This window comes from Lemur catta, chromosome 1, assembly GCF_020740605.2.
Source record: "Lemur catta isolate mLemCat1 chromosome 1, mLemCat1.pri, whole genome shotgun sequence".
Classification (NCBI taxonomy): domain Eukaryota; kingdom Metazoa; phylum Chordata; class Mammalia; order Primates; family Lemuridae; genus Lemur; species Lemur catta.
This window is the reverse complement of record NC_059128.1, coordinates 132,183,128-132,195,391: the sequence shown is the minus strand read 5'-3', so window position 1 is coordinate 132,195,391 and position 12,264 is coordinate 132,183,128. Positions and strand designations below refer to the sequence as shown.

At 36.9% G+C, this 12,264-nt stretch overlaps 1 protein-coding gene across 9 annotated transcripts in view; it reads left to right on the top strand.

Annotated features, from left to right (window-relative positions):
* Positions 1-12,264, top strand: part of NEBL (nebulette) — a 326,459-nt gene that overhangs the window by 284,815 nt on the left and 29,380 nt on the right. For 5 of the 9 annotated variants that reach the window (XM_045534488.1, XM_045534496.1, XM_045534504.1 and 2 more), the window contains 7 exons: positions 1,360-1,452; positions 3,702-3,794; positions 5,098-5,190; positions 6,476-6,568; positions 7,762-7,866; positions 8,866-9,037; positions 11,769-11,861. In XM_045534488.1, coding sequence (XP_045390444.1) covers positions 1,360-1,452; positions 3,702-3,794; positions 5,098-5,190; positions 6,476-6,568; positions 7,762-7,866; positions 8,866-9,037; positions 11,769-11,861 — 742 coding nt within the window. Of the gene's footprint in view, positions 1-1,359; positions 1,453-3,701; positions 3,795-5,097; positions 5,191-6,475; positions 6,569-7,761; positions 7,867-8,865; positions 9,038-11,589; positions 11,659-11,768; positions 11,862-12,264 lie in introns of those variants that run through there. The other 4 variants (XM_045534530.1, XM_045534519.1, XM_045534548.1 and 1 more) reach the window with 4 other exon arrangements.

Sequence of the window (12,264 nt, the reverse complement as noted above, 5' to 3'; positions counted from 1 at the left end):
ACGGCCTCTTCTAGCAAACAATAAATACATGGTTCTGTATCTCTATGAGGTCGGGCCATCAATTCCTGCTTAGTATTCAAATGGAAAGTTGCCCTTTCAAGATTAGCTAGATCTGTCAAACCAAGATATGATTCTCTAACGTTTAAAGATCTCGACATTTCCACCTCTGGAGTACAAGCCTTTTAGCTATTAGCTCTGTGTTTTAAGAGCTGTTTTTGAATTTTACTTAGAGGTAGCCTTTCCCTGTGAACTTTTCATTTAACTGTTCTGGGTCTGGACTCACAGTGGCATTGTTACACGTATTACATCCACAGGTCCTGAGACATCGGTGATAGTGGAGATGTTTAAGTACTGTTTCTTTATGACAACATGCATTTCAGCCTTCATTTTAAACATTATCAAGTGATTTCTGAGGCATGTTTTGTGTAGATTTAAGTCTTTGCAAAATTTCAACACAGGCCTCTTAAGAGCCTCTGCTCCATATATTTACATATATATATATGTATGTATATATCCTTTTTCTCAAATCCAGTCTTCCGTGAATTTTAGACACAGTAAAATACCACCTGAAGTGATAGCATCACTAATCATTTTGTTAAGTTCAAAGAGCTGTTTCTTGTCCCAGGCCTAACTGTGTGCTGGTATTACTATTTGCATGGTTGATTCTCCTCTAAGTAGATTTGAAGGGGGAGCTTTTGAATGAAGTGGATGCCAGGACAAAGGTGGGCTTTTCATAATGTGATTGTGTAGGTAAAAGACACCTCCTGACTTTCTGGCACTGACCTGTCTTACAGTGAACAGGACACAGTACTCTATACTTTTAGTACGTTTCTTTCCACCTCCCTTTCTCTCTTCTCTTATTGTGATCACTGTACTTTTTTTCCTTATTCTGAATTATTTGTGTTCTCTCACTCAGACAAGCAGTGTTCCCAAGGCTATGTGACTAATGCAATTTAACTTTTGCCATTAAGTACATGTTAAATTTTAATTACCATATTAATAGATAGAAACTGCTTTTTGGATATAAAATAAATTACTGTATTATTTAAGATAATTTCCAAGGTTTTTTCCTACATCTGCCTAATGATAAAATTTATTTTCATAAGCAATACTGCATATTTTAATTAAAAATCTTCTACAATGGTGGATAGGTGAAGAGATATGATCTTATTTGTACTTTAGGATAAAGGAATCCTGAATATATGAGATAAAATGAGGAACTGTGTTCCCAATGAAGGAAAAGTAATGTTGGAGTTAAAAAAAAAATCATTTATGCAATAGTTACAAATGAAGAATTCTTAACTATTTTTAAGCCTTGTTTAGAATGAAATTAACATTCTATTCTTATAAATTGTGCAGGTAAAATACAAAGAAGAGATTAAACATGCAACAGCCATTTCTGATCCTCCGGAGCTAAAGAGAGTTAAAGAAAACCAAAAGAACATCAGCAATGTGATCATATTTACTTAAGTATTTTTTTCTATTTTATTGGATGCCAGCATATAATGAGGGCATGACACCTATACAATGAATACCATTGCAAGAGAGTCAGTTCCTTAAAAACAAAGATAACATTTTACACACCTGTATATCCTCCATCACACCGAGCCCAGTGCTTCATGCGTATTTGTTTATTAAGGAAACGTGTTATTGAATGTCTCCTCTTTTCTTGTTCTTGGGGGATTTCAAAGATGAGTGAGATATACCATAAGCTCAGGGGCTATGGGTATTCTCAAGATCTCTAGGAGAAACAGACCTAGAAATACATAGCTACTATGCAGTAAGTGCTATAACAATAATTAATACTTCTTGGGTACCTACTATGCTTTCTGAGTATTTGCATCTATTATCACATTTAATCATAAATAATAATACCTCTTGCAAAGTGCTATGGGAACGCAGAGAAGGAAGTATATGCAGTGGGAGAAAGGAATAGCCTTGGGGAAGGAGAAATGTTGAAGTTAGATCTTGGAGAATTGGTAAAGGTTTGGGTGGGTTTTGTGAGGAAGAGTATTCCTGGCAGAGCAAATAAAATATGTTCATGATCCAAGGCCTCTTCAAGAAAGAGAAAGTTTAGTGTGGTAACTATTAATACTTGGGGTAAAAGATGGCGGGAGATGATGATGGAGAGGGAAGTTGGAGTACAGATCGTAAAGAAGTAGTATGGAATCCCACAGTGTCCCTGAAGTGTGGTTCACATATCACTGTGGCATTCAAGAATACAGTAAATGGTCCATCAGTGGTCAGTCCTTGACTTATGATTAAATTGTTTAAATGTTTACCTTCTTCTTAAAGAAGGGTTACTAGTCTTCAATTTATGGTGGAAACATAACACTTTCTTAAAATAACTTTATTTGAAAAAATAGTTAATTTAATGAAAAAGTAATACTATAACAACATAGGTCTCGTTTATAGTATTTATCTGGTGTGATAAATGGAAAGTGGTATCTATAAGCAGGGATTAGGGTATTAAAAAGATATTGCGTGTAAGGCATATAGTGTGTCTGTGAATGAATGAACATACAACATGAACATTCTCCCCACCAAATTGTTCCCAAACTTACATCCACTAGAAATTGGCTGTAACAGTTTCTCTCAATCAGTAATACTAATCTACTGTTCAGATTTTTTCTGTCTGAGCTTTATCCAGAGTAATCTTTTCTTGAATCTTGCCATCAATAGAGATTAAACTGAAACTTTCTTCACGTCAACTCAATCATCCCAGTTGCAAGAATATGCCTAAACTCTCAAACTACATACTGTGGTGCAAAGAACGTTGCACATTGAAGAAAGAGGTCAGATTGGAAAGAGCCTAATCCTTTTTCATTTTTTTCCCAGGCTTATCAATTTTTCTTCACTTTCGTGTTCACCACTGAGAGGCTGCATCTCAAGTCCATTTTATCTGCAGGCCCCACAGGGCTTGTGATTTCTTGTGAAAGAAAATTCCCTAATGCTAAATTTAAGCTTCAGAAAATCATTAAGATTGTCCCTGTGGAGTTCCTTATAATGGGAACTTAACCCCCAGCTCTACTTTTGCCTGTCAAAAATTAATTTGATGGTTATGCCATTCTGTTTCTCTGTGTTGATACTCATTTATATTTCTTGGGGTGGTGTGAAATTGTTGGGAAAGCTGACCACAAACAGTGGAGTCTGACCCCCCCAGCTAAGAAAGAAAACCTCTGTGCAGTAAGTTAGGAAAATTTTCATAGGGCTTGGTCAGAGGCAGGGCTTCCAAGGTCAGAACTTAATAAGGAAGGAGGCTTTGAGGTTATATAATGATAGTCTATTGCTAAAGAGCAGGTATAGGATTTGATCCTCATTAGCAAATGATAAGCATGTAGAATTATTATTTTTAATATAAAATGGTAATTTGGTAAACATCGCTTTAGTGCTTTGAAGAAATGAATTTACAGAAGGTATATTTCATTATTACTGATAAGATGAAACTCAGAGAGGCCACCAACAAATAACACAGCATGAAGGATAACAATGAAAGGTCTGACTTAAAACATTTGGCAAGGCAAAGGTTAGAGACTGGAAGCGCTAGGAAGGTGAAGACTATTAGCGATACATTTCACTATCAAATCCTAATGAAGGTTTTACTAATGAATGTTCTGTAGCCATGTGATGTTTCTTGCTCCAATACTTTGGGACGCCTTCATTCCTCATAATCCCAAACTGCCTTGTATCTTGTCTCCCAGCTCCAGTATAAAGAACAAAGTTACAAGGCCACTGCGGTAAGCGTAACCCCAGAGACAGAGAGAGCGAGGAGAAACCAGGAGCAGCTAAGTGCGGCAAGTTGTTTCTGTTTCCTTTTATATTTTGTCAGATATCACATATCTTTATTCTCCAACATGCACTTTCAAAAGCTCTAAACCCTCCACATATTTGGATGCTTTTTTCACATTTACGTATGGAAGGGCATGAACTGTGTGTCCAGGAAGCTTGGGACTGTGTTGCTGTACTTTAGCCGCGTTTGCTTGTGCAAGAGATCTTCATTAAGCACCTCAGTGTGCCAGGCATTGTCCAGGCCACCGAGACACAGATGGCTAAGACCCACTTCCTCTCCCCATGGACCTCACAGTTCAGTTGGTAAATCTCTAAAAATAAATCCAGGTAAGGACCTAGGGAATAGTGGGTCTGTTGTCAAACTGGGAAGAAAAAATTGTCTATTGGAACAGGGCAAAAGAACACCTGGCTTGACATGATAGCATCAAGGTGAGGAACCTTATAAATAAAATGGAAAATATCCTTCAATCATTCAGTAATCTCTTGCGAATAAAACAATAATAGTTAACAGTGATGGGGCACCTCTACTGTGTGCTGGCCCCTGTGCTAATGTTTCATGTGAAACCATGAAATCAGTACGATTCATTTCTCTGGTTGGTATATGTGGGGAAACTGAGTCTGGGGGAGATCAGAGGACATGCTGGGGACCCACGGCTGGTAAGGGAAGAGCTGGAATTTGAACTCAGGCCTCCTAAAATTCAGAAGGCCCTTCGAGAGGTCCCCCAAATAGTTACTTTTCCCATTTTGTGACCCCTTTGTGGAAATTTTATCAATATAAACAATAGGTTTCTTCTTCCAAAACAGGTAATTTTGAAAAGCCTTAAAATTTAAGAGTAAGTTCTCCCAAGTGGAGGAGATTGTCAGGCTCAAAATTGTTTGTCCTTGTGAGGTCCCTGGGCGGTGGTGGGAGTCAGAGAGCTTTAGCTTCTATGGAAAGAGAGTCAAAGACCTTAGGCTGCCGTGTCGCCAACTTCGCTGCAGTTCTCCTACAATGACTTCATTCTGGTGTTTCTTTTACAGCATGTACCCTTTTATTTCCATTATTTTTATTCATGGAATTTACAGTTAATTTTGATATTGAATAGATAAGTATTTATTGAAGACTGATTTTGAAATAACACAACCAACGTTTTGTGCTTGCTAAGTCAGACCAGTCGGAATCTAGGCGTGGATAGGAACGAGAAGGTTAACGCAGCTCTACCGTGGAAAACGTGTGAAAAGAAAGGGTTAATTTTGAGCCTCATCCTCTGTGGTAGTTAGGTGGGGCCCATTCTGCTATCTATTAAAATTCTTCTTTATCCTCCACAGGTAAAATATAAAGGAGAGATTAAACAGGCAACTGCAATTTCTGATCCACCAGAGCTGAAGAGGGTGAAGGAAAACCAGAAGAACATCAGCAATGTGTGGTCATCTCAGTAACTTTTTTTCTTACAACATCAAACGTATTGTCAACATGTAAATGGAGGGATTGCATTTACAGAATTTTCGTAACTTCAAGTTCATTTCTGCTCTCAAATAACAATTTATTTGAAAGGCTTCAGGGTCTTAGTTATTGTGTACACTCAGGCATTCCCCACCTCAGGGTTCCCACTGACACACCAGGGTGATTTTTTTTCCGACAGGAATATTGTCTTCATGCTGATAGGTGCTGCGATTCCCCAGAGGGAAGCAGTCATAGCTTCTGGTGTCTTGGCCCCATAACAAGCCTTTCCATTCCCTTTCCTACCTGCATGTGTTCTTGTCTGTGCCTCCTCCCAGCCTTCTTCTAGTCCCAGCAATTATTACTCTATTTGGGGGGCAATGTCCGGGAAGAAATGATAAAAGTGCTCATGGCTGAATAGGTCACATGGGACAGGGCCATTTTAGGGGCACTTGATAAGGGGCTGGCAGTTTTTACTTAGACACAACTCGTGGCCTGCTCTAATTCCCTGTTGTTGATACAATTCACAGATGCAGTTCACGGAGACAACCCTTTTTTAAAGTCATTAACATATAGATTAGGTTCCTCAAAAGAGGAAATTTGGAAATCTATTACATTCAAAGAAACCTTTTATTCTTCAGACCTTTCAAGTCATTTAGTCAGTTTATAAAGCAAAGGCAGGTTGTTGTTTGATACTTTTCCCAACAACTGTATTTTAGAGATGCTCATCTTTTCCCGATATATTGAGAGCCACACTTGATGTGACTCCCTTACTCTCAAAAAGGAACACGGTTATTGAGAAAGAGGAGTGGGCAGTGAGAAGCACACTGGCCTTTCTATGGATGTCCACAGTCATCCATTTAAACGAATCCTTATAAAAGTTCTGCCAAAGTTAATTCCTAACAAATCATAATGGCATACATAGATAGTATCATTCTATATGAGTGGAAGTATCTTTCAGTTATATTCATGAAGACATTTCATCTCATATTCCTTTGTGATTAAGTGCTTATTACAGCTTTATTGATGGTATGAGTATATATTTTAGTACATCCACAGTGATTTGGACACATATACCCTCCTATGTGATGGAATGAAAGAGGTTGATTTAAGATGCCAGCATTTTAATAAGACTAGAACCCCGATAATATCCTTTTTTTTTTGTAGTTTACCTTCCTTGCTTAACTCATTAAAATAAATAGTATGAGACTCTTAATGAGGTGAATTGATTCATAGTACTCTATTTTTTGTTCTCTGAAATGATAGGTCTATTATAAAGGTCAGCTGGGAAGAGCTACCGCGTTAAGTGTAACTCCTGAAATGGAAAGAGTCAAGAAGAATCAAGAAAATATTAGCTCGGCAAGTGGTTTTATTCATGTTGGACCATCACAAAGGATGTGTCCTTTATTATCTGCTTGCAGTCCTGTTTTAAATATTTGTGATACTTCCAATAAGTATGTGAGTTATTTTGGATGACTCCTGAAAACTACCACTGTATGAATTTACATTCTCCCTCGTTAGATTGCTTAGTTATAAATTATATTACATTCATTTAAACAATGATCCCTGTTGTTTTCACCAGTGTTTTTGAAAGTGATAAAGTCTTTGATGCATGAATTGAACAACTGTCATTCTACTGATGTAAGTCATTGAATGTGGATTGGTAAATGCTCTCTGCAAAACAAAGTAGGAAATGAGTCATTACTCCCAAGTAAGGCTATAGAGGGAAAAAAAAAATCTTTAAATACATTTAATATAGAGTTCAGTTACTCCTTTAAGTCCCAAAGTGCATATCGGTGTCCCATTTGGACAGTGTGCCTTCCTCTTAGTGAGTATCAGGACTTCAGTTCTGAATTGCATATGTGTCCTCGGGTCCCCCATAAGTGGTATCCAAATCTTACACATAATCAGGTTGACAAATGGCACCATTTGGATGGTCATCTGTCAAGAACACCGACCTTGTTCCTAACACAGCTTGGAGAGCTCTGTGCCTGACAGTCAGCATTTAGGCTTCATAATTTATAGCTCTCCAGTGACTTTTCTCTCCAGGGATGATGAGTGTCTTTAACATAAATTACCTTTAAGCTGTGGCTGCTAGAAGAAAAACTAGATTTCTTCCCCATTGTTTCTTATTCTCTAAAGAGGGAAAAAAATATAAAAGAAATAGAGGGCAGCCTGGTATGCATTTTTTAACATTCTTACGGCAGAAAATGGGGAAATTTAGAAACAAAATAAATGTGAGTTCTATTTAGTTTGGAATTTCCCCTCTTTAACTTACATAGGGCAACCAGTTTTACTGACTACATCGCAGGGACTCTTAGTCCCTCACACATTTGTTTTCAGTTGATAGATTTGGGTCATTTTTGCAATTGCCTTTAATGGAGATCTTCTAGAGTAAAATTTTAGGTCACTATTCCAGAACAAAATGTAATTGACTGAAAAAGTTACCTGAGAAATAATTTTGAGTATGTTGCATATGTTCTACCTTTTTTGGAAATCTTAAAAATGCTATGTAATTTTTTTTATTATAAGTGTGTCCGTTTACTTTGCAGGTAAAATATACCCAGGACCATAAACAGATGAAAGGTAGACCAAGTCTGATTTTAGATACACCTGCTCTGAGACATGTTAAAGAAGCACAAAATCATATTTCCATGGTAGGATACAACCAGATCACTCCTCTCCTGACTAAAACATACTAAGAGACAACAGGACCCTGTGTACCGATGGCATTAGTTCACTATTAATCTGGATAACTAACAAAGCATGGAAACCTGGTTGGCTCGTCCTTTGTTTTGGGGGGAGGGGTCTCTCTAATCACACTGAAATGTAATGGAAATATTTAGTCTAATAAAATAATTTTTCTCAGTGACTTTTTTTGGTGTGTTTTTATTTCTAATGTGACTACTGTAAATGCACTGTGTGAAAGACATTTGTGTAGACTTCTTTCCAATTAATTTTAAGATGGAGTTTGGTCTGTTTGCATGTCATAAAGAATATGAAAAAAAGTATGTTTTTAAAAGCTGTTTCATGAGATATAATTTACCTACCATAAAGTTTACCCATTAAAGTGTTCAATTCTGTGGCTTTTAGCATCATTTACAGAGTTATATGATAATCACCCTGACTCAATTTCAGAATGTGAAAAAAATGTGTTTTGAAGTATATATTTAATGTTTTTGTAACTATATACAAAAACTGTATATATTATCTGTAACTTCTCTTAATATAATTTTGAATAGCGTTTTCTTGAATGATTATATGGAAATAGATACTGCCTTATTGCATATTGAAGGTTAAGGGATAGGAAATTAAATTTGTAGTTAAATTAGTATATTTTAGGAAGTAACCATAATTTAAAAATATTTATCTTTTACAACTTCTTACTGACATATAGTTTTATGTATAACTTAAAAGAGATGCTAACCGTAATGATTAAAAACATTGTAAAAATATCAGTACTTGATTTCTGATGCTAAGAAGCTGAAGTTTCAGACATCATTTTTGGAACAGTTGGAAAAGATAAATATATGAAGAAAATAATCTGTCCATAGATGCAGCCAGGGTAGTAACACCTGTCATTTTATCAAAATTTTATGAGATATGTAACAATCAGCAAATTTCAGTGGGAGTTAATATTGTTTTTGCTTTTTCAGGTAAAATACCACGAAGATTTTGAAAAGACAAAGGGGAGGGGCTTCACGCCTGTCGTGGATGATCCTGTGACAGAGCGAGTGAGGAAGAACACGCAGGTTGTCAGCGACGCTGCCTATAAAGGTGTCCATCCTCATGTCGTGGAGATGGACCGGAGACCAGGGATCATTGTTGGTAAGCTGGCGGTCTTTTTCGGTGGCTGTGCACAGTCAAAAGATTGTGCTTGCTGTAGCTTTAGAATTAGCCTCTTTACTCATCTGACTTCTCATCACCTGTTCAATATGATGCCCAGTTTAAAATGGAACACAAGTAAAGCATCGTTCTTGTACCATATGGAATGGGATTCCTGGCATTCACCAGATATCGTCTCAAATTCTTTTTATTATTGGATGTTCTCTGTCTTTACTAGGGTTCTGGTCTTAAGAATGTTCCTACTTGTTAAACAAAGAAGCAGCCCAGACACAGGTGATCACAATGGTTGAACGATTATTTTGTTTCCCTTTAGTGTGTGTTCTTAATCAATGTGTCATTCTGTAGATACCGCGTGCATGGGTGACAGAAATAACTATGTTATATTTAAGTCCTTTTATCACAAATAGGTGTGCCAGGGAGACTTGGATGGTATTCCATAATACTAATAGCTCATATTTGTTGGAATATTATTTCTGAACTGGGATAATTAAGAGCCATCTGAAAGTCCCATAATTAACAGAGCAACCTTCTCCTCCTGCTATCTGTTCCTCATAGGGGAAATCCTAGGAGGGTATTTGTTGGATGATGGCTGAGATATCAGCAAAGATCATACTAAAGTATAAGAGAGGGATAGGAAGGAAAGTTATTGATTTTTCAATATACACCAACAACTCAAGACCATTGTCTCCTTTGGAGCAGTTAGCCTCTGAATTATGGAGTCCAGTTAGGTAGCTCAAAGAATATTTTTGGTCACCATGGTATATGCTTCTCAGTAATCTCAGTGTTAGATCTTCTTCATCTTTAAAAGTAAGGGCTTATTTTTTGATACTGGTGAAAGGCCACTTAGAGGTGAATTAGGTGGGGAAAGCATATATTTGAGAGGATAATATATTAGTACAAAGCAAAGGTACCAAAGTCAGGGCACTAAGTGACTTGGGTGATTTTATCAATAGTAAAGTGACTCTGAAAGTATTTTCCAAAGAAGGATTCCAAACATATTTGTAGGCAGTGGATAGCTTTGTGGATCTTGCCCAGGTTGATTACTTAAAAGGATCACATTAACTTGAATGGATGAGTTGTGATGTTTTCATTAAAAGTAACACAGAATTAGAGAGCTTCACTGTTTTGTGCTAACATCTCATGAAGATAGTGCAGGGGTCTGATTCCTTTCACTTAGGATGAAACTACTAAAGTCTGTGCAGGTTACCTCATGTCCTACGTAGAACAGGGGCCAGGAGTGATGGTGAGGTCATTGCTTAAAAACCATGAAACTGTCTAGACCTTGGGCTCTCATAATTCAATACTCAGAACCTTCGAGATACAAATTATTATTTTTTAAAAATATAAGATGTATAACTCTAAATTATTTACTTATTAAGCAATCCAGAAGTCAATTTATTTCTTCTTATTGAGAGAAACAGTTTTCCATTCAGGACTTGCCTATGAAAACACAAAATAAAGTACATTCAGCAAACATCACACTTTCTAGTGAGCCAGCTTCTGTACCAGGCATGGAAATAGAAGTTTAGAAATTTTCTGTGTAATTCAGACTAAGCCAAGTTGTGCTGTTACTATTTTTGTTGGAAGCTCTGCTACTTACTTATGTAACCTTGGCCAAGCTACTCAATCTCTCTGTGCCTCAGTTTCCTCATCTATAAAATGGGAATAATAATACTACCAATTTTAATATGTGTGAAGCTTAAATGAGTTAGGTTATAAATGAGAATAATGCCTGGCATATGGTAAGCACTATGTAATATTAATTAAAAACAGATAAGCAAATCTCTGTTTCCAGTTTGTAAATTGATTATTTTTGCTCCTGCTCCATTTCTGCCATATGTCCATAACTACTAGGGTCTTATTTTGCAGATGTTGGTCCAGCGCTGCGCAGCTCATTGCAGGACCTGATACCTGTTAGTTGGAGAGTACACTTGGAAGTTATTAGATTTGGATTTTGCCTCCAACTAAAACAGGAGGAGGAGAAACTGGCTCACACAAGCTGATCACTGACTATAGCAGGGGGTCCATGGAGAGCAGGAAGCTGTTCTGATTTCTCTTTCCATTCCTCATTGTTCCTCGCTGGGTGCCTTGCTCATAACACTTTTTGAATAAGTGTATCGTATTTATTAGCTTGTACTCACAGCTTCAGAATGAAAACTGGGCTTGCCACTTCTCTACATTTCAAATATTTGTTTCTGTTATAGGGAGAGAAGTTTTCTGATTGTTTTGCTTTTTTTTTTTTTTTAAACAAAAACCTCTCAATCATTTCCTATGAATTACTCACATGTGCCGAACTAGTCACATGTCCTTAATAAGGAACTTGAATCAAACATTTTGCCTGTTTCGACATGTGGAGAGCAAGAGTGATTGGAGGTTCAGGGGGTGCCTGGGGGCCACACATAGTGGCCTCCTGTGTGTGTGTGCTGGGTGGTGAGTCACAGGCACTTCAGCAAGGCCAGACAGGACAGTTCTATAAAGAATAGATCAGGTGACTTTTATTTGACTTTAATTTGATTATGAAATTTTCTTAACAGATACTTGTGAAAGTGAATTCACTTTCACTTTCTTCTGAAATCTGCAGCACAGTGGTTTGTATATTACATGTATGTTTTTTACATACATTCCTTTCCAGGCTTTTGCTTGACTTTTTTTGGTGCTAGCTTTTTTTTTTTAATTCCTTCTTGATGTGTTGATTTCTTCCTTTTGGTAAAAGACCTCAAAGTTTGGCGCACAGACCCTGGCTCCATCTTCGACATCGATCCCTTGGAAGACAATATTCAGTCTAGAAGTCTGCACATGCTCTCCGGTACTGCTGACATTTTGAGTTCTTCCCCATTATGGTTTTGTCCTGAAAGTGAAGCCGCTATGAACTTTAGAGGTTCATGATGCCAACTGTGTAATATGGTTTGAGAAGTTGAGAATTTGAGAAACCAAAAAAGTGCTATGTTTCTTTAAAATACCATTAATCATTGGTATTTTAAATAAAGGAAAATAAAACTTGCAAAAAGACTTTTTAATATATCCTAGATGAGTTTGTCCTAGATTCATTTAAAAAAGCTTTTTATTACCGAATATGATTTTATAGGCTTTCTGGGTTTACAAATGCGGTTATTTGTATTGCAATAAACTGCTGAGACAAAAAGATTGGTTTCAGGAAATACACTGTTACAATATTTTCAAGGTAGATTTAAAGAATTATATACAGGAGA